The following is a 24,999-nucleotide window of genomic DNA, read 5'->3' as shown; positions in this document are numbered from 1 at the left end:
GAACATAACCATGAAACCATATATGAGGAAAAAAGAGTTTTCTAGGCCGAATTGAGATTCAGAGTGATGTGTTCATAAGAAATGGTTTGGGTCGGAACCTTGGAGGTATTCCGGTGGTGGTTGGTGGCATGGTGGTGCTATGGACGATGGATCTAGGAAGAAATGAGCGGCGTTACTAAGGATGTAGGGTTTTAGAATGATATATGTATATACTAGTTTGAGGCCCGTTACTACACGAGTAGTTCTTGAAAATACAATATTTAATAAATAACCAGTATACAAGAAACAATAAACCCGTTAAACAGTATTAATACATTCGTTGTGCAATAGTCTTTAAAACAATTTTAAAGTAACCGACAATTATAAATATCAAATATTTGAAAAAATAATATGAAGTAACTATTAAATTAATTAATTTTGAAGCATAAATTTAAGAATGCAAGGTAACTATTATTTTACTATTATAAATTTATTAAAAATGGTGAGGTTTAATGTAGAAGTGACAAGTGGCAAAATATGTAGCCTTTTATTAGAGAGTATAGATAGATAGATATAAATATTTGAATAAAATAAATAGTTAAAAAATATTATATTTAATATTTCGGATACTTGGATAACCGAACTATCCGAAAAATCCTAGCATTACTATCCGAATCCGAATTCATGTGTTCAGAGATATGCTGGATTTGGATATTTGAAATTTAGGATAGTTCGGTTTCGAATTTTCGGTTACGAATTTGAATTTTTTTAACTCCCCTAATTTAAATTGCATACTAGCTAAGACACCGTACTCAACGCATGTCTCAAAGCCTCAGTCTTCTATTAATTTGTAGATTGTTGAGTTTTCCTTTTCTTAGATCTGTATTTAGTTAATCGTTACTTGCTTCCTAATTCTAATGTTTTTTTATAAACGACGACTTTCTTGTATTTATATTACCCCACTCTCTAAATTTAAAGAGTCCCGTTAATTGCCCCCATTCTAGCCGGACTACGTTGTCTTAACCGGGCCCACATTGGTTTGGGCGTTCCACCGGAAACCATACCGTCGGATGCCACTTGATAGTCGTTGTGCCACCACAAAAGCATAACTTTCTGGCATAACACACAATGGGACGAAAACCCATGTGTTCTTGGGTTCATACTGACAATCTTTGTAAAAGGTGTAACTTAAATCCTTCATTGTTAATATTCACCCAAAGTGACACAAGTAGGAATCGAAATTGAGTCTCCATCGAAAAACCCAATCCTCCTATCATATTCTAATTCTAATTTAGTTTTGTTTAATGATTTATTTTGTATTTAAGTATGTTAGTTAAATGTTTGTTAGTTAAGTTTGCTTTATAATGTTTAAATATTTTCAGTTGTTTTTTTATTTAACTATGCTTGTTTGTTTGTTTTAACTAGTTTAGGTGTTTATAAATTATCCTGGTAACTAATTTATTTTAAGTATTTGTTTATTATAAATTGTATTATTAGAAAATTTTAAGTATTTGGTTTGGTTGGATAATTTGATCACTGACGCCCCCTTTGTGAAAAATTTCCTTTTTTTCTCAAATGAAAAATCTAAGTGGTGTTCGGCGGCTGGTCGGCTCTTAATATTTGACAATATGATATGTGGGAGATAGGATTGGTTTAGAAATCCGGTTGGGCCGGTACTTCTAAGAGCTTGACGACAACAAAGCATTATGGTGTGGAGATTCCTCAATAAAAATTTTAGTTGGGTGTCTAACAACTATTTTGGTGGAGAACTCCTTGACAGATCTAGAATATGTTTTTATTTGGAGCAATTAGATCCCTAGGAAAGTGATCTTTGTAGCTTTGGGGGGGGGGGGGGGAGGTGTCAAATAGACTACCAACTCTTGTTGCGTTGCCATAGACTACCGACCCTTGATGCGTTAGCAAGAAGAAATATTCCGCTTAGCTAGACTACTTGTCCGATCTATGGATGTGTTGAGGATTCGGTAGACCATGTCTTTATTTCTCGTGGTTAGTTCAAATAGTTTGAAGGTAGGTTGCTCAATGGTCTGAGGTCCCCCCTATTTATGCCTTTCGTGTACGGGATTTGGTCGATTTTTACAAATTTGTTTCGTTTTCTAAAGATAAGGCCAAAGTGTTTTATGCGGTTTGCTTAGTTACATTGTGGTGTATTGGAAGAAACAAAATGCCTTGGTCTATAAAAGGATTTCTATCCAAATAAATAGCTTGTTTTCTATAGATAAAAGTACTCGTTTTTTTTAAATTAAAAATAGGTTGAAAAGGTTCGGACTTACGTGGAAAAAGTGGTGTACTTTCTATTTGTAACGTAGGAGCTCATCTTTGATGTGTTTTGTTTTGGTGGTTGTATTGGGTGGTTTCTTGCATCTTGTTAGAGTTTTGGTTGAGGGTAATGGAATGGACAAATGAATAAATTAACTCATTAATATTCATTTGTCACGTTTGGTCAATCTATAGAAATGAAATGAGTTATTATTCTATTTTGTTTGGTAGCAAAAAAAACATGTGAATGAAATTAAATAGAAATGATAAAAATACTCATATCAAAAAATTAAAAAAAACCTTAAAATAAAAAATTGCAATGGCGATGGTGGCGCCGGCAACAGTGATGATTGCGACGACGGTAGTGGCGACGGTGATTAGGTGATGATTGTCAGGTGGCGTTATCTAGAGAGTAAGGTGAAAGATAAATGGAATGAAAAAAAGGGGTGGGGAGCAATGTTTTCATAACCGGATTGAAAAGCGAACCTGTTCACTGGTCGAACGACTTTAGATTAAAAATGCTGGGAAAATTTTTTTTCAAGAAATAATTATTTTTTAATAAAAAAACTGGTTCAACCGGTCCGTTTTTCTGGCTGGTTTTCTGGGAACTGAAATGGCATAGAACCTGACCGGTTAGTGGACCGAATACTGGTATGACGGGCCGGTCTGGTCTAGTCTCAACAACATTGGTGAGAAGGAACGAGGTTCGTTATGTAACCGTTGATTCTACTGACCAGTTGAACATCCTTGTTTTATTCACTCGCAATGAGTCACATTCTCCCTCATATTACTACCTACCAAACACTAACTTACTAAAAATTTTTGATGGGCTTTTATAATACTTTTGAGGAAAAAAATAAAATAAAATTGTAAAGCGCATCTGATGACTGATGCTAGACTTTAAAAGTAATTCTATCTTCGGATCAAAACTGGCACGTGGAATAATCAAAACTGTTCATTATGCCAAGTGTCACCGGATCTTAACAAGGGAAATCTATCACGAACCGACTTACACAAGGACATTTCTATCGAACTCTTTGAAGATGATTCTTCAATAATCAACAAACATGCGAAATAACATCAACACTCAAGTTCATCGGAAGACTATTCTGTACTTGTTCTCTTTATTACTCTTGCTATCAGATTGTGGTGCTGCACTAGACACAGTCTATGCAAATCAAGTATTCAAAGATGGTGAAACCATTGTTTCTTCTGGGAGTATGTTCGAACTGGGATTCTTTAGCACCCGAAAGTCCAAGAACTGATACTTGGGGATATGGTACAAAAAGATATCAATCTGTACTGTTGTTTGGGTTGCTAATAGGGACACACCCATTACCGACAATTCGGGTATGTTCAAGCTTAGTAGTGATGGAAACCTGGTGATTCTAAGTGGCAGCAATACCATGGTTTGGTCATCCGAATTAACGGCATCTCAGGGAAGTAATAATTCGGTGTTGCGGCTTTTGGATTCTGGAAATCTGGTTGTGTCTGAGAGGGATAATTACAAAAATATTATTTGGCAAAGTTTTGATCATCCTGGAGACACACTTCTGCCCGGAATGAAAATCCGGAAGGACCTGATAACAGGAATAGGGCCGACAATGGAATGGATTTCTTGGAAGAGTCCTGATGATCCTTCTACGGGTTTGTATAGTAATATATTAGACACAAATGGATATCGGCAAATAATCGGTTTGCGGGGTTGACATGTAATATCAAGGCTTGGACCATGGAATGGTCTCGGGTACAGTGGCCTTCCTATTGACAAAGAAAATCCAATTTACAACGCCGAGTTTGTTGTTAATGAGAGGGAAATATCTTGTTCGTATGAGCTTTAAAGTTCGGTTGTTCAACTGATAATTTTAACATCGGATGGCAGGACACGCATGATGCATTGGATCGAGCGAACCCAAGAGTGGATTGTGTATGGAGATCTTAAAGTAGATAATTGTGATCGTTTTGGGGTATGTGGTCCTTATGGAAGCTGCAGCATTAACAAGCATCCACCGTGTACTTGTTTGCCAGGTTTTGAACCAACAAATCCAGATGAATGGGATGTATCTGACTGGTCAAGTGGGTGTAAATGCAAGACGCATTTGAATTGTGGAGTCGTGAGCGCGAATGGGTTTCGGAAAATTAACAGAGTCAAATTACCTGATACACGAAGGGCGTGGTATAATGTGAGCATGACCCTTGAAGAATGTGAAATGGCTTGTAGAGTGAAATATAATTGTACTGCTTATGCAAATTTATACATTAGTGACGGGGGAAGTGGATGCTTGCTTTGGTTTGATGAGATAATGGATATACGAGAGTATGATGCAGATCACAATATTTACATAAAATTGGCTGCATCTGAGTTCGCAGGTACGCATATATCTTCATTACATTTGTTCACTGTCTACTAAAAGTAGCTGACTGTTATTGTTTGCCAATGGAAGGTCACCAGTTGAATTCCAACAAAAGGAAAAGAGATGTCACCAGAGTGTTAGCACTTTCATTAGCTGCGCTGCTTATTTGTGCGGTAGCTTATGCCTGTAGAAAGAGAAATAAAAGGCTTCAGAGGAAATATCAAGGTAACGCAAATGTGCCATTTATGCATGTTTATAACATAATGGATTTGAAATTTAGGATTCAAGTAGTGTTTATATTTTTTCGTTAGGGGACATTGGATATGCCCTTGATAAAAAGATTTCAAGCGTTAAGACACAACTTCTTGGAGATATACCATTTATTTGCCTATATAAAGTAACAAAGGCAACAAATAACTTCAATGTGTCCAATAAGATTGGGGAAGGTGGCTTTGGTTCCGTTTACAAGGTAATTAGCTGATTGTTCTCTTATCAAATGCTTAGTGTACGAAAATTGTGCTGAAACATGTAAGTTGAACTTTACTCTGTAAGGGTGTTTTGGAAGACGGACAAGAAGTGGCTGTGAAACGACTGGCAAACACATCTCAACAAGGGATTGAAGGATTCAAGAATGAACTCATCTCTATTTCTAAGCTTCAACACAGGAACCTTGTGAAGCTTCTGGGATACTGCATTCATGGAAAAGAAATGATTTTGATTTATGAGTACATGGTCAACAAAAGCTTGGACTCATTTATATTTGGTATGAACCAATTTATTTGTAGCATTTCTTACCAGATTGGCACATTATAGAATACAAATCAAGTAATGTTTAAAATTACCAGATGAAACAAGAAGTGCAATTCTTGATTGGCCTCAACGCTTTCGTATCATACATGGAATGGCTTGTGGTATTCTTTATCTACATCAAGATTCCCGCCTTCAAATTATCCATAGAGATCTCAAGGCAGGAAATATATTGTTGGACGGGGACATGAATCCAAAGATATCAGATTTTGGCCTTGCGAGAAAATTTGTAGGCCATGATAGCATCGCCAAGACACGGAAAGTTGTTGAGACATAGTAAGAACCTCCAAACGTGATCCAATATATTTCTTTTAAAATATTTCAAAGCAAAGAGAAAACGAAACTAATATATGTTTTTATTTTTGTTACCTACTATGCTTCAGTGGTTACATTTCTCTCGAGTATGCAGTTCACGGACGTTTCTCGATAAAGTCAGATGCATATAGTTTTGGTGTTTTGGTGTTAGAGATAGTCAGTGGGAAGAAAAACAGAGAATTCTCTCATGAAGACCACAGTGACAACCTTCTTGGACATGTAAGTTAATCTGCCGGACTTTCAATTTTTTTTTTGAACGGAATATGCTGGACTTAATCCCACTATCATGAGCATTGCTTCTTTTAAACTACACCCTTTAATGGTATAATAGAATATAAATTCTGCTCTGATGTAGGCATGGAGGCTTTATAAACAAGGCAGGTCTATTGAACTTATGAGTGAATCTTTACGTGCCTCGTGTGTGGTCCACGAAGTATTACGATCAATACACGTGGCACTATTATGTGTGCAACATCATGCAAAAGATAGGCCCACTCGAAGGCCTTTCGATAAACTCTAGCCCACCATTCAAGTACAAAAAACCCAATCGTCAATAATATCAATAATCTTTATTAACAAGTCTTCCAAGCTCCATGTTCCCATAAACAAGCTAAGACTTACCACCTAGTTGCAGCAACCCCCTTCAACATCAAGTACCAGAAGGGTCAGTTGAAGCTCCATCGAGCTCCCACTCGAAATTTAGCGTTGGTGACAATGTGATGCTCAAGTTCTCGCCTTGGAAGGGGATTACTCATTTTAGAAAGAGGGGAAAGTTAAGTCCAAGGTACATTGGATCATTTAATATTGTGGATCGTTGTAACATCCTACTTTCGATAATAAATAATAAAATAAATTTCGTTATTTTATAGTGTGCCGTTTATCGGTTTTGATAATAACCTATAAAAGGTTGGGCTTGGACTTTAGAAGATGGAATAAGAGATGGAATGGGCCTTAGGTCCAAGGGCTTAAGGGAGTATAAATACCCCTTAAACCCTAATTCTTTCCATTTTTATCCATCTCTACACCATAGCCTACACCATCAAAAACACACACTAACACCATCCTATATCCCGCGCCAAGATCCGAAGGTGGAAACCCGAACCCGTTGGTGCTAGATTGTCGTGACGAACCAAACCTACATGAAGGCTAGCTTGTGTTCGTAAACCGACTCGTTTAAGGTACGTTTATAACAAGAACCTTGTCATTTAGGTTCAGATTCGCTTAGAAAATCATAGATCTGTTTGAGTTTGGTAAAAATGAATCCAACGCAACAAATCCTATTGAAATCCGCTAACATTTGATAGGTTAATTGATAACCTATAGAACCCGCAAATATAGATCCATCAATCGCACCCCTTAAAACGAAATATTTGGAAGGTTTGATGATTAGGGTTTGTAGGCGCTTTGATTCCGAGTTCATTGATACCTAAATCGTGTTGTTTCGTTAAGAATCGAAGGTTTATTGTAGATCTGATACCTGCTGACTAATCTGTGTTCTTATTGATTTTGACTTTGACCCTTGAGTCAAAGATTTAGATAGGGCTGATGTGGACTCGTTATGACTGAACGAATCGCTGGTAATTCACTATGTTAAAATAACGAATCAGGTGACTCGTTACTCACCCAATTCGTTATGATTAAGATAAGGAATCAGGTGATTCGTTACTCGCCAATTCGCTAAGTTGAGATAACGAATCAGGCCATGTTCCGATGACGAACCAGACCATGTTAAGATAACGAAATAGGTGATTCGTTATTCACCATTCGCTATGTTAAGATAACGAACCAGAATAACGAATCTGTTAACGAATCAGATCATGTATGATAACGAATCAGTTAACGAATTAGTCTTAATTCGTTATAGAGAAGCCTAATTCGTTATAGAGAATGAGTTAGCGAATTAAATAATAATTTAAACTTCTAATGAAAAACGTGTTAAGACAGTTATTGGAAATAAAATTTTTCTCATTTGACCCGCCAGGGGCTCTAGGCTATGCCCCTTGAACCCCGCTAGGGGCTGCCGCCCTTAGAACCCCGCTGCCAGGGGCGCTGCCTCCTGGCCCGTTCGTTGAGGGTAATAATTAAACTAGAAACGCGATATGGGTAGTGATAGTTAAATTGATACGTGTGATTGTTATACAGTTAATCGTGCACAGCTCAAGAAAGGAATTACCATAAACGGTGAACGTAACCGCATTCAGGTGAGTTTCTAGCCCTATTTCCTTGTTATGTTTTCGGGGCTGTGTGCATACTCGATGTGATAGTAAATACACTTACATTAAATGGTAAGCGTATGCCATGTATGATGTATGCGATAGTTATTATGTTATGAACGTGAATGAAAGCTTGTCGGTACGTGAACGGTCTTCGGACATTGCACGTATCGACAAGGGAGGTATGTATATGAAAGATGAATGTTTATGATAGATATATGTACAACATATGAGTATGTATAAATGATTAAATAAAGTATATGTATGTTACGGGTATGTAAAGATAGTATGTACGAAGATGAAGAAGTAAGGGATCAGACCCCTAATAATATCTGAGATATAGAAGAAAGAGGGATAAGACCCTAATAATATCTAAGATAGAGAAGAAAGAGGGATAAGACCCTAATAATATCTGAGATAGACAAGAAAGGGATCAGACCCTAATAATATCTGAGATAGACAAGGAAAAAGGGATCAGACCCTAATAATATATGAGATAGAATGGACAGTAATTATATAGTATGAAAGTAATAAAGTATGAACGTATGTATGAAATCATGTAATTAAAGTAAATTAGTAAAAAGTAATTATTATGTATCTTCGGATGCATGATTGAAGGTAAGTGCATGTATTGTATGAGGTGTGATTAACTAGAACTCAGTCAGCGTAACTGACTTTTAGTATACACGCAAGTGAGTAGGATGAGACAGTTGGCTTGAGCGGGGGCACATGGCAGAAGAATAAAAGTCTGGCATCTGAAGACTCAAGATGTTTTATGTTTAAATGTTTGATTTGAAAGACAATATGTTATTTAAGACATGTTTATGAATTATTATGTAATGTTTTATGAAAGTTTTAATATTCCGCGAATGTTTTAATTAACTCTGATATTTAGAACTGCGTTTATGAGTAATTCCAACGTCCAATGTAGGGCACCGGTAACGGGGCCTTACAATCGTGTGGGAGAAGTAGCTTACAAGTTAGATTTGCCTGAAGAGTTAGAAGAGATTCACTTTACCTTTCATATTTCTCACTTGAGAAAATGCCTAGCTGACGACACAGATCATGTACCATTGGTAGACATTGAGGTTGACAAACAGTTGAACTACATTGAGCAACCCATATAGATAGTTGACCTCAAGGAAAAGCAACTCCGTCATAAGTTTATACCCTACCTTAGTGAAAGTAATATGAAAGCATCGTAAGGGATCGGATTCCACCTGGGAAGTTGAAGAATAGATGCGCAAGTCCTACCCAGATTTGTTTAGATGATAGTTAGGTTTCGGGGACGAAACCTCTTTAAGGAGGGAATACTTGTAACACCCTACTTTTGATAATAAATAAATAAAAGAATTATGTTTGTTTAAAAGTGTGTTAATATTTAATTAAGTTAAAGTAAGATAAAAAGAGTATGGACTTCATTAATGAAAGATGGAATAAAGGATGGTTATAGGCCTTAGGTCCATGGGCTTAAGAGAGTATAAATACTCCTTAAACCTCCCTAACACCCTAAAACCCTCATTGTTATCTCCTAGCCTCCTACACAATCAAAAACACACACAAACAATCCTTGATATTACGGTCGTGACCGAGATCAAGATCCAAGACCAAAACCAAGCATAGTTTGTGTTAGATTTGATTCTGCAAGCAAGAACAAGTCCATAGCATACATCGAAGCTACTCCGAGCATAGATTATGTTTTTAAGAACGGTTTGCCTTATTATTATGCTATAAAAGTGTAAACTTGATGTTAAAAATGGACTTAGTAGACTTGTGGTATGTACGGGTTACTTAGAAACCCTAAATCTAGCTTAAATACGTTTAAACCCAATAAAGGTTCAAGCTTTATGGATAAACGGACTAGATCTTAGTTGAAAAGGGAAGTGGAAACGCTTAAAAGGTGATATTATACTATGATAGGAGATTGGATACATATATATATAGTGATAATGATAATAAAGGTATGGACAACCTACAGTGGGTGTATTCGAATGGGGCGGACATCCGAATCCAAACATTCCATGTTCAGCGTTCGAAAGGAAAGAAATTAAGGAAGAAAGACAAAAAAAAATAAGGAGAATACAAGAGTCATTCGAATACATGAGTCATTCGAATACATGAGTATTCAAATACAAGGGTATTCTATTACATGAGTCATTCGAATACAAGGGTGTTCGAATACATGAGTCATTCAAATACAAGGGTATTCGAATACAAGAGTCGTTCGAATGGAAATTTACATTTGATTGGCCCATACTTAGAAGTTTTTGATGAAACTTAAATAATGTGATTAGGGCCAGCAATTGATACACGTAATTATATACAGTTAGCCGAGCCCAATTAATGAAAGGAATCATTATTAACTCGGAAAGAAACAAGACACAGGTGAGTTTCTAGCCCCATTTTCTTGTTATGTTTTCGGGGCTGTGTGCATACTCAACATGAATAGTTAATACACTTACCTTAAGTGGTAAGTGTATGGTATGTGAATGTTTATAAGTGATATATGTATGAAGTATATGATATGTGAATGTGTATGAATGATATATGTATCAAAGGTATGATATGTGAATATGTATAAATGATAAAAGAAGTATGTATGGAAGTATTCCATGAAAAGGGCATGTAAAGAAAAGTATGTATGGTTGAAGTGAATGAAAGGGACCAGACCCTAATAATATCTGAGATAGAGAAGTAAGGGATCAGACCCTAATAATATTTGAGATAGACAAAGAAAGAAGGATCAGAACCTAATAATATCTGAGATAAACAAGGAAAATGGATCAAACCCTAATAATAATAATATCTTAGACAGAAAAAGAGAGGGATTAGACCCTAATAGTATCTGAGATAGAAAATGAAAGGAACAGACCCTAAAAATGGCTGAGATAGAAAAGATAGAATGTATGCAGTATGGAAGTATAAAAGTATGTATGTATGTATGTATGTATGTATGTATGTATGTATGCATGCATGCATGCATGCATGCATGCATGCATGAATGCATGTATGTATGCATGCATGCATGCATGCATGTATGCATGTATGCATGCATGCATGAAAGAAAGATAGTAAGTAAAGAATTTAATATGTATCTTCGGATGCATATAAGAAGTTAAGTGTATATATTTTATGTTGCTTGATTAACTAGAACTCACTCAACGTAGCTGACTTTTAGTATGCACGCAGGTTAATAGGTCGAGGCGACTTGCTTGAAGCGGGGCACATGGCAAGAAGGAAGGGACTGGCATCCAAAGAAGTTTTTGTCATCATCATCATTATCGTACTCAGTATATCACATCAATAGCAAAGCTATGGTAGGGTCTGAGGAGGGTAAGATGTATGCAGCCTTACCTCTACCCGTATGAATAGAGACTTTGCTTCTGGTGGGACCCTCGGCTCGATAGTAGTTTTGCATCAAGCCTTGAACATAAGACACATAACACTCAACCATCAGGAAACCGCCGATTGGTGCATGTACCCTTGTCTTTCGGCTGTCAACGTCACCAGATGATGCCTGATTAACCTTCTGCCACTTTTGACGTTATTTTCACGAGATTAGTAAAATAACGTCAAAATTAGTGCAATTTTACTTTTGTCATGAGGTTTTAAATAAATTATTTATGTTATGTTTTTAAGACAAGTATCGAATGATTGTAACGAATGTTTGAAGTTTTATTTATTCCGTGAAAGTTTTAATTAACTATGATATTTAGAAATGTGGTTATGAGTAAATCCAAAACCAATGTTGGGCACCGGGACCGGGGCCTTACACTTTTGCCTTATAATTGTCAACCATTGAATTCAACCCAAAGGCCTTCACTAATCCTAACAATCTCCCACTTAAAGGCCTTGCGATAAACTCTAGCCCACCATTCAAGTACAAAGCAACCCAGTCATCAGTAATATCAGTAATCTTTATTAACAAGTCATACAAGCTCCCTGTTCCCATAAACATGCTAAGACTTACCACCTAGTTGCAGCAACCCCCTTCAACATCAAGTACCAAAAGGGACTGTTGAAACTCCATCGAGCTCAAACTCATCAGCCAAAACTGATTCGTCCTTATCTTAACTAATACACACGATCTACCGGTTCCATAGATAACCCGACAACCATTACTACTCTCCTCTTTCAGCAAGAGTTCACAAGGAGAGATTTTATCAATCGGAATAACAATCTTCAAAACCCAACGTTATTTTGTAACTATACCCGGAACACATCGTTATTTTGTAACTATTCCCGGAACACAACACGCGCTCTCACTGTCACCAAACACCTGACCTGTTTTAGACCTCCAAATGGGCCATCTCCATAATTAAACGGGTCGCCCCTTTTATCTTCTAATTGCCAACCAACGAACCCGACCCAAAGGTCGTCACTAATCCTAACAATGCAATGGGACGTGTTTAGCTAATCCCAAAAGTGGGGCTTGTACATGTTTCGCTGATGAGTTATAAAATTTAATTGAAGTAACTATTTCCAATCTTCTACGTAAAAGTTGATAGAATATATTTCATATCTATTTGATTGGTAAGCTATCCATTTGAATATAACACTATGAGAAAGTGTGATATATCACAAGGTTAACCACCTCTCCCTCTTTGTTGTTGCCTTTTTAAGTCATCATATAAGAAATTAGTTATTAAAAAAGTTACCCGATCTCATCCTAAGATCACGTGTTTTAGGCTAACAGCCCTAACCACCTCACTCATAAATGGCGTCAAACACCAAAACGCCCGGGTTAAAGCAAGGCGTCAGATAGGGGGCGCCACCCCTTTAACATGTATTAGACAAAAATTTGGTGGGGCCTATGTAATCTAAAACCATTCGCCAATTTTCTTTTACTTAATTTATATGTAGATTAACCCAACGTGATAGCTAAATAGTGAGTTAGTCAAAGCCTATTGCTTACGTGGTTTAACGTGACAATGTGTTATTACACTTTTTAGTTATACCACAATATATAGACATGGGTTGAGCTCAGGATGTACCGGTACCGATCCCGAAAATTCAAAATATTTGGTACGGACGGTACCGGTATCGAAATGTTCGGTTCGGTACCGGTACGTTACCGGGTATTTCGTGCAAAATTCAGAAGATACCAGTTTTGTACCGATACTGAAAACTAAAAACTTTGTACATATTCAATACCGACTGTATCAAATCGGTACCGACTACATTACCGGTACCGGGAGAAAATGTTCATCTAATATTGACTAAAAATAGTTTTGTGAATTTGATCTTTAATTTACACCACCATTTTGTATTTTTTTTTCAAATTGTTACTATTTTAATTGAAAGACATTAAATATTCAACCAATAAAGTGAAATGTTCAACTAGTAAAGTCAATTACGCCGTTTACTTGACTTGGAAATTGCAACCGTTTGAAGTCTCAGCTATTTTAAAATTATTACTATTTTAATATGATTTTCAGTTTTTCAAGCCTTCTTGATCAATAAAAAAACTGAGAAAGAAGATGACTGCTCCGTACGTGTACTCTTGTTTATTTCTCTTATCATTATTGTTATCAGATTGTGCTGCCCTGGATACACTCTATGCAGATCAACCGATCACAGACGGCAGAACCCTTGTTTCTGCTGGGAATATGTTCGAACTGGGATTCTTTAGTCCCGGAAATTCCAAGAACCGATACTTGGGGATATGGTACAAAAAGATATCAATCTGTACTGTTGTTTGGGTTGCTAATAGGGACAATCCGATTACCGACAAATCCGGTATGCTCAAGTTCAGTAGCAGTGGAAATTTGGAGATTCTAAGTGGCAGCAATACCATGGTTTGGTCATCCGAATCAACGGTATCCGGGTGGAATAATAATTCGGTCATGGTGTTGCGGCTTTTGGATTCTGGAAATCTTGTTGTCTTGGAGAGGGACGACAATAATAAAATTTGGCAAAGTTTTGATCATCCTGGTGACACATTTCTGCCAGGAATGAAATTCGGGAAGGACTTGGTAGCAGGAATAGAGCGGTCGACGACTTCTTGGAAGAGTTCTGATGATCCTTCACCAGGTGTGTATAGTAATATATTTGACACAAATGGATATCCACAAATTTTCGAGTTGCAGGGTAAAGATGTAATATCAAGACTTGGACCATGGGATGGTTTCGGGTTCAGTGGCCTTCCTATTGAACCAGAAAATCAAATTTATGCATCGGAGTTTGTTGTTAATGAGAAGGAAATATATTATTCATATGAACTTAGAAGTTCAGTTGTTCAAAGGATGATATCATCATGGGATGGCAGGACACGAATAATGCATTGGATCGAGCGAACCCAAGAGTGGATTGTGTATTCAGATCTTGCAGTAGATAACTGTGATCTTTTTGCGGCCTGTGGTCCTTACGGAAGCTGCAACATAGACAAGCGTCCACCTTGTACTTGTATTCCTGGTTTTCAACCAAGAAATTCACAAGAATGGGATGTATCTGATTGGTCAAGTGGATGTAAACGCAAAAAGCCTTTGAATTGTGGGGATGTGAATGCGGATAGGTTTCTCAAAATTACTGGGGTCAAATTACCAGATACACGAAGGGCATGGTATAATGTGAGCATGACACTTGAAGAATGTGAAATGGCCTGCAGAATTAAATGTAATTCTACAGCTTATGCAAATTTAGATATAAGAAATGGAGGAAGTGGATGTTTGCTATGGTTTGACGGTTTAGTGGATATACGAGAATATGATGCAGATCATAATATGTACATTAGAATGGCTGCATCTGAGTTAGCAGGTACACATGTTTCTTCATAACCTTTGTTATATGTCTACTAAAACAAGCTGACTGTTATTGTTTGTCAATCGAAGGTCTCCAAACTGATTCCAACAAAAAAAGAGTTGTCATCAGTGTCATATTGTATTCATCAGCTGCATTGCTTCTGTTTGCGGTAGCTTATTCGTGTAGAGAGAGAAAGAAAAGGCTGCAGATGAAAGATCAAGGTAACACAATTGTGCCATTTATCCATGTTTATAGAAGAATAATTTTTAGGAATAATAAAATGTAGAGTAATTGGCCATATCTTCTTGTAGGGGACATGGATTATGCCCTTGATAAAAAGAATGCAAGTGTGAAGACACAACTTCTTGGTGATATACCATTCATTAGCTTATATAAAGTAAGAGAGGCCACAAATAACTTCAGTGTGTCCAATAAGATTGGAGAAGGTGGCTTTGGTTCTGTTTACAAGGTAATTAGTTGATTATTTTTTAATAAAATGCTAAGCGTATGGATAATTGTACAGAAATATATAAGTTTAACTTTAATCTGTTAGGGTGTGTTGGAAGATGGACAAGAAGTGGCTGTGAAACGCCTCTCAGACACATCTCAACAAGGGATTGAAGAATTCAAGAATGAACTCATCGCTATTTCTAAGCTTCAGCACAGGAACCTCGTGAAGCTACTTGGATACTGCATTCATGGAAATGAGATGATTTTGATTTATGAGTACATGGTTAACAAAAGCTTGGACTCAGTTATCTTTGGTATGAACCTAATCATTTTGTAGCTTTCCTTATCAGATTGACACATTTCATTTTGTAGCACAAAATAATCTTTGAACTATATGGATACTTTGTAGCACCCAGAGTAATATTTTATTTGGCACAGATGAAACAAGAAGCTCAATGCTTGATTGGCCTCAATGCTTTGGTGTCATACATGGAATGGCTCGAGGCATTCTTTATCTACATCAAGATTCCCGCCTTCAAATTATCCACCGAGATCTCAAGGCAGGGAATATATTGCTGGATGGTGACATGAATCCAAAGATATCTGATTTCGGCCTTGCTAGAAAGTTTGTAGGACATGATAGCATTGCCAACACAAAGAAAGTGGTCGGGACATAGTAAGAACCTACAAAACGCGAACCAATAAAATACTTTTATAACCTTTTTTCCACATGGAAAATGAAATTAACTAATATACGTTTTTGTTTTTATTATCTACTATGTTGTAGTGGTTACATATCTCCTGAGTACGCAGTACACGGGCGTTTCTCTATAAAGTCTGATGTCTTTAGTTTTGGTGTGTTGGTGTTGGAGATAGTGAGTGGTAAGAAAAACAGAGAATTCTCTCATGAAGAGCACAATGACAACCTTTTAGGACATGTACGTTGATTTGCTGTCCCAAAATCCCAATATTGCAATCTATGCTTCCAATAAATAACAGCCTTTCAGGATATACTAAAAATATGAATTCTGGTATGATGTAGGCATGGAGACTTTATAAACAAGACAGGTCTATTGAACTTATGAGTGCATCTTTACGTTCCTCATGTGTGGTCCACGAAGTAATACGATCAATACATGTGGCACTATTATGTGTGCAACATCATGCTAAAGATAGGCCAACTATGTTATCAGTACTTCTAATGCTTGTTAGTGAAAGTGATTTGCCTCCACCAAAACAACCTGCTTTTTTCACAGAAGAGGAGAGCACTAGTAAACTTGAATGTGATTCCTCACTTGATGAGTACACGATAACACTATTGTATCCTCGGTAGCTGTTTAGTTTCTTCATTTGTGTCAAACATTAGACATCTGATTCATCTTTGCAGTGAATCCAAAACTCCTAAATTATGCCTCATTGAATTTAAAGACCAAATAAGATCACTATTTTGGCATGACATCTTGTGGCCTAAGGCTAAATAGTAAAATTTTATGCTTCACTGAATTTAAAGATGCGCTCTCTAAGAGACTTCCTCCACCAATGTATCGAATCTTTTTCTTTCATCCTATTCTGATTTCTAAGAGAAGGGAATTGTAGTTCATCCGGATTAAATGGCAAAAGTTGACCTCGATCGTGTACCTAAACTATGTGATCCATTAACATTTGAAAGTGATATTTCAAAAAGAATTATATAAATCTTGTTGGCCTATAATTTGGTTAATTCATGTAACACAAAGTTTAGGGGTTGTGTTGTAATTGTGTAAAGTATGTTTATGTTGTATATAGAATGTTCATGTAAGTATAGGGTCCAGAAGTGTCAAATGAAAAGCTGATAACTTCCAAGTACACATGTCAGATTAAGATTACACATGATATTTTTTTGAATTTATTTTTAAGAAGTTTTTTTTGTCTGATCACAAATTCTTTTCATTTTTTTATTATCTTTCTCATTATTGGTTTCCAAAATTCACATAGATGTGATAATTGTGTGATATAATTTGGATTAATAGAGGGATTGCACCCTACTTTTCATGTCCATCCTTGCCACTTGACTTTGGTCTTCTTTTGACTCCAACTGCAATATTGGCTTTGAAGCACGGGGACGGATTTGATGATGTAGTACTGTCCCGAGGATGGTTTAGGGACGGAAACGCATTGGAAACATTACATAAATGAATCTGGTTAATGGGGACGGATCTAAAACCGTATCTAGGACGTTTCCGGTGACCCTGTAGCGAATTCCGATGCCAAAGCTACAGAATTTGCCATAAACCAAGAAGAAGAAGATAAAGATTGAATAAAATAGCGGCTGGAACATGGCTTTTAGTTTTTTAGGTCTAAACAAGTTTATTTTTTAAATATTTAACCCCTTTATCTTTTATTTATTTGCATCTAGTCCCTAAAACTTTTAAACTTTTGCATAAAAAGTGTTTTTTCTCAAATATATTCTCTCTAGGTTTGTATATTTCATTTATAACCCTAAGTTTTAAAATAACATATCCAATTCTTAAACAATTTATATCTATTTTGGAATATGTTTAATATATTTGTATTTTTTTTATTTTTATTTTTTTCGTACCCGTATCGTGGACTTTTTTTTCCGTTTCCCGTTCCCGTGCTACTTAGAATATTGGTAAACACTATTGCCTTTCTTTACCTGCAATGTTGTTCCAGACACGCAAGCCGGCCCACGCTAAACCGTCCCAGACCCACCACATGAGAGGTAAGTCAACCTCACTCAGCGATAATGCGGTTGATGGTTCGGATCGGTTTCAAACCCACCTCTAGATTATTATTCCATGACCTGTATCTGCAATGTTGACTTAGATGATCTTCGAAATTTAGTAAATTGAACTATGTCAATAATGGAATTTAATTTGCATAAGTGTGGACTTTTCAAAACAAATGTAACTTCAATAGAAAAAAGTCTAAGAGTCTGTTTGGTATGCATTAATGGAATGGGCACTAGAATGAAATAAGCGATGGGATGGAATGGACGAGGTAATGGAATGAATCATTACCATTCCATTGACACGTAGGAATGACATGAATTATTATTTTTTAGTTTTTGGTAAGCTAGAAAAATCCGAAATAATATAAAAATAGTAGTAAGTAATGGTGGGCCACGAGCAGCAATGGTGGTGGTGGGTGGTGGGCGACGGTGGCGATGGGCGGGAGCGATTGTTGGCGGTGGAAGGTGGTGGTGATAGTGGGTGGTGGTGGTGGCAGTAGTAAGCGGCGGGTGGCAGGCAGTGGTGGTGATGGCCGTGAGCGATGGTTGGTGGTGGCATTGTGGGCGGCAATGGTAGGTGGTGGTGGCGGAGGCGGGTGGTGGTGGGTGTGTCCGGCGGCGGTGGTGGGTGGTGGTGGCGGGCGGTGGAGGCGATGGTGGGTGGTGGTGGAGGTGGTGAGAGGGCAATGGCTAGTAGTGGTGGGAGGGTGGTGGAGGTGATATAGTGAAAGAGGGACATAATGAAGAAAAAAAACAAGGGGGTGGATGGAATGAATTTGGGGTGTTTTAAATGGAATGAAATGAACATGGTAACGGGTGATTACATTCCATTAACCAACCAAACACATTTTTTTCATTCCATCATAATAATCCATTCCATTCCGCCTCTTATTCATGTATACCAAACGCTACTTAAAATGTTGATTAAAAAAATACAAATTCTTATATAAAATAGCTTTTAGGAATGTCATTTTAATAAATATTTCTACGGACACTAGTGTGAAAAAAACATAGAAAAATCATAGCTATTTGAGGTTGTCGTACACCGCAAATTTTTTGTATTAAAATTAATACTATTGGACGATCAGATTGCACCCAAGTGTCATCATATCAAAAGGTCAATCATGCAGTTGACTTGGACTTAGAACTTTCAACTATTTACAACTGTTTCAGTTTTCCACCCTCCAAAGATCAATAATAATGCAAAATAAGATTATTCCTCTGTGTCATAAATGGAGGATCATTCCATATGTTTATTCTTCCTTATTTCTTTTATATCTACTGTATCAGTTTGTGCTGCCCAAGACACCCTCTATGCATATCAACCAATTAAAGATGGTCAAACCATTGTTTCTAAGGGGAACATGTTTGAATTGGGGTTTTTTAGCCTTGGAAAATCCAGGAACCGTTACTTGGGGATATGATACAAAAAGATATCAGTCTGTACTGCCGTATGGGTTGCTAATAGGGACACACCCATTACTGACAACTCGGGTATGTTCAAGCTTACTAGTGATGGAAACCTGGAGATTATTAGTGGCAGAAACACCATGATCTGGTCATCCAAATCAACGGTATCCGGCCGGGGTTATAATCTTAGGGAGGTGGTTCTGCAGCTTCTGGATTCTGGAAATCTTGTTTTATGGGAGAAGGTTGATAATAGCACCAACGGCAATGTGATTTGGCAAAGTTTTGATTATCCAGGCGACACATTCCTACCAGGAATGAAATTTGGGACGGACTTGGTAACGGGGTTGCGTCGAGATATGATTTCTTGGAAGAGTCCTGATGATCCTTCTGTAGGTATGTATAGTAATATAGTTGACACAACTGGATATCCACAAACTTTTGGGTGGCAAGATCAAGTTATAATATCAAGTCTTGGACCGTGGAATGGTCTAGGCTTTAGCGGCTTTCTCGACGATAAAGCAAACCCGATTTATCAATCTGAGTTCGTTGTTAATGAGAAAGAAATATATCATAGATATAAACTTACAAGTTCTGTAGTTCAAAGGGTAGTTTTGACTTGGGACGGCAGAACACGGATTTTCCACTGATCGAGCGAATCCAAAAGTGGATTGTGTATGGGGATCTTAAGGTAGATAATTGTGATCTTTTTGCATTGTGTGGTCCTTATGGAAGCTGTAGCATTGGCAAGCATCCACCTTGTCATTGTATGCCTGGTTTTGAACCAATCAATTCAACAGAGTGGGATGCATCTGATTGGTCAAGTGGGTGTAAACGCAAAACACCTTTGAATTGCGAAGATGTGAACGCAGATGGGTTTCACAAAACTACAGGAGTCAAAGTACCTGATACACGAAGGGCATGGTATAATGTGACCAATCAATTCAACAGAGTGGGATGCATCTGATTGGTCAAGTGGGTGTAAACGCAAAACACCTTTGAATTGCGAAGATGTGAACGCAGATGGGTTTCACAAAACTACAGGAGTCAAAGTACCTGATACACGAAGGGCATGGTATAATGTGACCATGACCCTTGAAGAATGTGAAATGGCTTGCAGAATGAAATGCAATTGTACGGCTTATGCAAATTTAGATATCAATAACGGGGGAAGTGGATGTTTGCTATGGTTTGATGAGCTAATAGATACTCGAGAGTATGAAGCAGATCATAATATTTACATAAGAGTGGCGGCCTCTGAGTTAGCAGGTACATATGTCTCTTCATTACCTTAGATCTTTGTCTACTAAAACTAGCTGACTTACTGTTTGTCAATTGAAGGTCACCGGTCTGAATCCAACAAAAGGAAAAGAATAATCACCAGGGTCTTATCGTTTTCATCAGCTGCACTGCTTCTGTTTTTGGTCGCTTATGCCTGGAGAAAGATAAAGAAATCAAGGCTTCAGATGAAAGATCTAGGTAACACAAACAAACCATTTATGCATGTTTATAACAACATGTTTTTAGGATTTATGTAATGTAGAGTAATTAGGCATATTTTTCGTTAGGGGACATCGAATACGCCCTAGATAAAAAGAATGCAAGTGTCCAAACACAACTTCTTGGTGATATACCATTCATTAGCCTATATAAAGTGGAAAAGGCTACAAATACATTCAGTGTGTACAATAAGATTGGAGAAGGTGGCTTTGGTCCCGTTTACAAGGTAATTAACTGAATCTTCTTCAGTTCAATGCAAAGCATAATGTAAAATGTACAGAAATGTAAGACTTAAAACTATAAATTTTAGGGTGTGTTGGAAGATGGACAAGAAGTGGCTGTGAAACGGCTGTCAGATACATCTCAACAAGGAATTGAATAATTCAAGAATGAACTCATTTCTATATCCAAACTTCAGCACAGGAACCTTGTGAAGCTTCTTGGATACTGCATCCATCAAAATGAAAGAATTTTGATTTTTGAGTACATGGCTAATAAAAGCTTGGACATAATTATATTTGGTATTAGCCTCTTTATGATTTCACCTTGAAATATGTAGTTGCATATGTTATTAGATTGACACATATCAGAAGCACACTCAGTCTGATATTACAAATATCACAGATGAAACAAGAAGCTCAATGCTTGATTGGCCATCACGCTTTGGTATCATATACGGAATGGCTTGTGGTATTCTCTATCTACATCAAGATTCTCGCATTCAAATCATTCACAGAGATCTCAAGGCAGGTAATATATTGTTGGATGGTGACATGAATCCAAAGATATCCGATTTTGGCCTTGCTAGAAAATTTGTAGGACATGATGCCACAGCCAAGACAAAGAAAGTGGTCGGGACATAGTAAGAACCCACCTAGCGTGATCCAGCATATTACTATAAAACCTTTTTCCACAGAAAACGACAAAACAAAAACTGAAACTAACATATGTTTTATTTTTGTTATCTACTATGCTGCAGTGGTTATATCTCTCGGAGTACGCAGTACATGGGCGTTTTTCTATAAAGTCGGATGTATTTAGTTTTGGTGTTATGGTTTGGAGATAGTGAGTGGTAAGAAAAACAGAGAATTCTGTCATGAAGATCATAGTGACAACCTTCTTGGACATGTAAGTTAATTTGCTGGCCTGAATCCCAATATCGTGATAAATGCTTCTTTTAAATAACATCTTTCAGCATATACTAAGTACGAATTATGCCTGAAGTAGGCATGGAGACTTTACAAACAAGGAAGGTCTATTGAACTCATGAGTGCATCTTTACATGCCTCGTGTGTGGTGCAAGAAGTAATACGAACAATACATGTGGCACCATTATGTGTGCAACATCATGCAAAAGATAGGCCAACTATGCTATCGGTACTTCTAATGCTTGTTAGTGACAGTGCTTTGCCTCCACCAAAACAGCCTGCTTTTTTTACAGAAGAGGAGAATACCAAACTCGACTCCGGTTCCTCATTTGATGAAAGCGTGATAACGCTATTGTATCCTCGTTAGCAAGCTGATGTACTGCTTTTTTATGGTTGTTAATTGTAGTTGGGTCACAAACTGTTCCATCTTTGTGTACCTTTAGTTGTGTCAGCTAACAGCACTGTCAAAACATTAGAAATCTAATTATCACTTTTGCATTACATCCAGTCCAAACTCCTCTAAATAATGGATGGTGGCGTTTGTACCCGGTTAAATAGTAAACTTTGTTGAATTTTAATCTTTGATTTTGAACAGAAACAAAAGCCGCAATTGTACACATGTACTTAATTACACCATGTCAAAACGTGCCATTTGTTGGCACGTGGTTGGACACATGTACCCGGTTGCTTAAGGAGGTGGTCATCGCGTAACGCGATGATCTAATGGGTTTGGCCTCACTTAGCGTGACGCCACCCAAGTATCGGTTTGTGTGAAGATCCATCCCGTAACGCGATGGGTCTATGATTATCCCGTCACGTAGCGCGATGGGTCAGAAATTTCTTTAGAATTTTCATTTTATGTCCCTAAACTTTTGACAATATGCATTCTAGGCTAAATCTTAAGTTGGAAATTTTAGAGGTGTAACATCCGAATAATATTTAATGTATTATTTACGTCGGGTGAATTAAATGATTTAGTGGAATAATAATAATATAATAATAAAAGTGGGTTATGGACTTGGATTAGTAAGAAAGAATATGGGCTTAGACCCATGACCCATGATCCAAATTATATAAACCATAATTATCCTTTAATCCCTCATTCTCATCCATTCCATACACCATCCAAAACACACACTTAAGCTCTCTCTCATATTTCTCTCTTTCTCTAACCGAAACCAAGAAGAAGAATTGATTTCCGACCCGAGGTAATGATAGTATGATATTGTATGGACCCAAACCCGCTAGATCTAGTCGCGAAACGACGAGCCAACACCTTAAACCATTAAAGTCACGATGTTCGTATGGAATCAGGTATAAACCGATAAAAAGACGAGCTTAGGGGTCACCATAGCTCAGAACTGGATCGAACGGGACGTAAAATAGTGAAAAACGGTGGAAAACGACTGAGAACTCGCTTTTCTGGTGAGATCCCGGTTTTCCAGCAATGACGGCGCCGGAAAGGCGGCTCCTGAAAAACGCGTACGAGGTTGAAGAGAATGTCAGAACCCTAACCCTAATTCGTTATAGAAAACTAACGAATTAACAGTAATTCGTTAACGGAAGGATAACGAATAAGCCTTAATTCGTTATGCCAATTCGTTAAGGAATGATAACGAATTAGCTAAGCAATTCGTTACGGAGAGATAACGAATGGAACCTTATTAGTTAGAAGGTTCATTCGTTATAAAAGATCAGTTCGTTATAAAGAGTCCAGTTTGTTATAGAGACTAGTTCGTTATTGAGTCTAGTTCGTTATAAAGGCCAGTTCGTCATAAAGGTCTATTCGTTAAGAAATAACGAAGGAGTCCATTCGTTAAATGACTGGATGACGAACTAAAGTTTGAAAGAATGACAGAAAGGTCCTTGGACTTAAGATAAAATGGGTTAATTACAAAGAAGCCCTCGAACTTTATGAGTTAGCAAATAAAATAATAATTAAGAATTCTAATGAAAAATGTGTTAAGACAGTTAATGGAAATAAAATTTTTCCAAGATGACCTGGCAGTCGACCCAGCTAGCTAGCTAGGGGCTTTGCCCCTTGGACCCTGCTAGGGGTTGCCGCCCCTAGAACCCCGCTGCCAGGGGTGCTGCCCCCGGACCCCGTTCGTTGAGGGTTATAATTAGACTAGAAACCCGATATGGGTATTGATAGTTAATTGATACGTGTAATTGTTATACAGTTAGTCGCGCACAGCTAAAGAAAGGAATAACTATTAACGATGAACGTAACCGAGCTCAAGTGAGTTTCTAGCCCTATTTCCTTGTTATGTTTTCGGGGCTGTGTGCATACTCGATATGGTTAGTTACTACACTTACCTTAAGTGGTAAGTGTATGCCTTGTATAATTTATGTATGAATGAATGCTTGACGGTGTTGGTGCATGATGTCAGTAGTTCAGTGTCGAGTGTCTGTAATCGTGTTAGTTAGATTTGAGTTTTGTATGTAAGCGAAGTTACTAACAAGTTCGCTTATATGGGCGAACTTGTTAGTCAAGCGAAGTTAGGGACAACTTCGCCTGAACATACCAGGCGAAGTTGTCGTGTCTATATAAGTTGTTTGTTACGACTTATTGGATAGATTAACAGTTTGTGTATTCGAGTCAGAGAGTTTTGTATTCGGTGATCATTGTATCACGTGTTTACGGTTGGAATACAACGTGTGTTTGGTTATTGTATCGTGTGTTAGCTCGTATTGTTTTCTATACTCGTAACGTCTTGCGTAGGGATTCCGCACCTACGTAGTATGCGATATCTCGTGTAGATCCGGCTGGGAACCTACAATTGGTATCAGAGCTGAATGATGAGTCTGAATGGGTGAAGAGGTTCATGAATGGGAACCTACAATTGGTATCAGAGCTGAATGGGAACCTACAATTGGTACGTAGGGATTCCGCACCTACGTAGTACGCGATATCGCGATATCTCGTGGCAGATGGCTATGATTGTCAGAAGGGTGAAGAGGTTCATGAAGAAGACTGGCAGGAAGTTTGTCGGAGAGAGGCCAGGGTTTGATAAGTCGAAGGTACGCTGTTACAACTGTCAGCAGAATGGCCACTTTGCAAAAGAATGCAAAAA

The 24,999-nt window shown here is 37.5% G+C and overlaps 1 protein-coding gene and 2 pseudogenes across 3 annotated transcripts; all 3 read left to right on the top strand.

Annotated features, from left to right (window-relative positions):
• Positions 1-3,158: 3,158 nt before the first annotated feature.
• On the top strand, positions 3,159-6,252 carry LOC143636841 (G-type lectin S-receptor-like serine/threonine-protein kinase At4g27290; annotated as a pseudogene). The gene is made up of 7 exons (XR_013154318.1): positions 3,159-4,626; positions 4,701-4,835; positions 4,922-5,079; positions 5,163-5,373; positions 5,456-5,693; positions 5,801-5,951; positions 6,088-6,252. The product of XR_013154318.1 is annotated as a G-type lectin S-receptor-like serine/threonine-protein kinase At4g27290 (transcript).
• A 7,099-nt stretch (positions 6,253-13,351) lies between these two features.
• LOC143636847 (G-type lectin S-receptor-like serine/threonine-protein kinase At4g27290) lies at positions 13,352-16,469 on the top strand. The gene is made up of 7 exons (XM_077104333.1): positions 13,352-14,701; positions 14,776-14,907; positions 14,998-15,155; positions 15,240-15,450; positions 15,575-15,812; positions 15,924-16,074; positions 16,179-16,469. Exons 1-7 carry the CDS (start codon positions 13,426-13,428, stop codon positions 16,467-16,469), a joined length of 2,457 nt encoding a protein of 818 aa, XP_076960448.1. The 5' UTR covers positions 13,352-13,425.
• A 2,630-nt stretch (positions 16,470-19,099) lies between these two features.
• Positions 19,100-22,457, top strand: LOC143636845 (G-type lectin S-receptor-like serine/threonine-protein kinase At4g27290; annotated as a pseudogene). The gene is made up of 8 exons (XR_013154322.1): positions 19,100-20,133; positions 20,288-20,543; positions 20,616-20,753; positions 20,843-21,000; positions 21,085-21,295; positions 21,399-21,636; positions 21,754-21,902; positions 22,002-22,457. The product of XR_013154322.1 is annotated as a G-type lectin S-receptor-like serine/threonine-protein kinase At4g27290 (transcript).
• The last annotated feature ends 2,542 nt before the right edge of the window (positions 22,458-24,999 follow it).

The sequence above is a fragment of the Bidens hawaiensis genome, unplaced genomic scaffold (genome assembly GCF_021521415.1).
Source record: "Bidens hawaiensis isolate Kalapana, Puna unplaced genomic scaffold, B.hawaiensis_p1.1 tig00008064_1, whole genome shotgun sequence".
Classification (NCBI taxonomy): Eukaryota; Viridiplantae; Streptophyta; class Magnoliopsida; order Asterales; family Asteraceae; genus Bidens; species Bidens hawaiensis.
Note: the sequence above shows the minus strand (reverse complement) of the source record. Positions and strands in the feature narration are given on the sequence as shown.

Coding starts and splice junctions, on each gene's coding strand:
- LOC143636847 (XM_077104333.1), top strand. CDS start 13,426: ATGACTGCTCCGTACGTGTACTCTTGTTTATTTCTCTTATCATTATTG. Junction 14,702..14,775: donor GGCTGCATCTGAGTTAGCAG/GTACACATGTTT, acceptor TGTCAATCGAAG/GTCTCCAAACTGATTCCAAC. Junction 15,156..15,239: donor GCTTTGGTTCTGTTTACAAG/GTAATTAGTTGA, acceptor TTAATCTGTTAG/GGTGTGTTGGAAGATGGACA.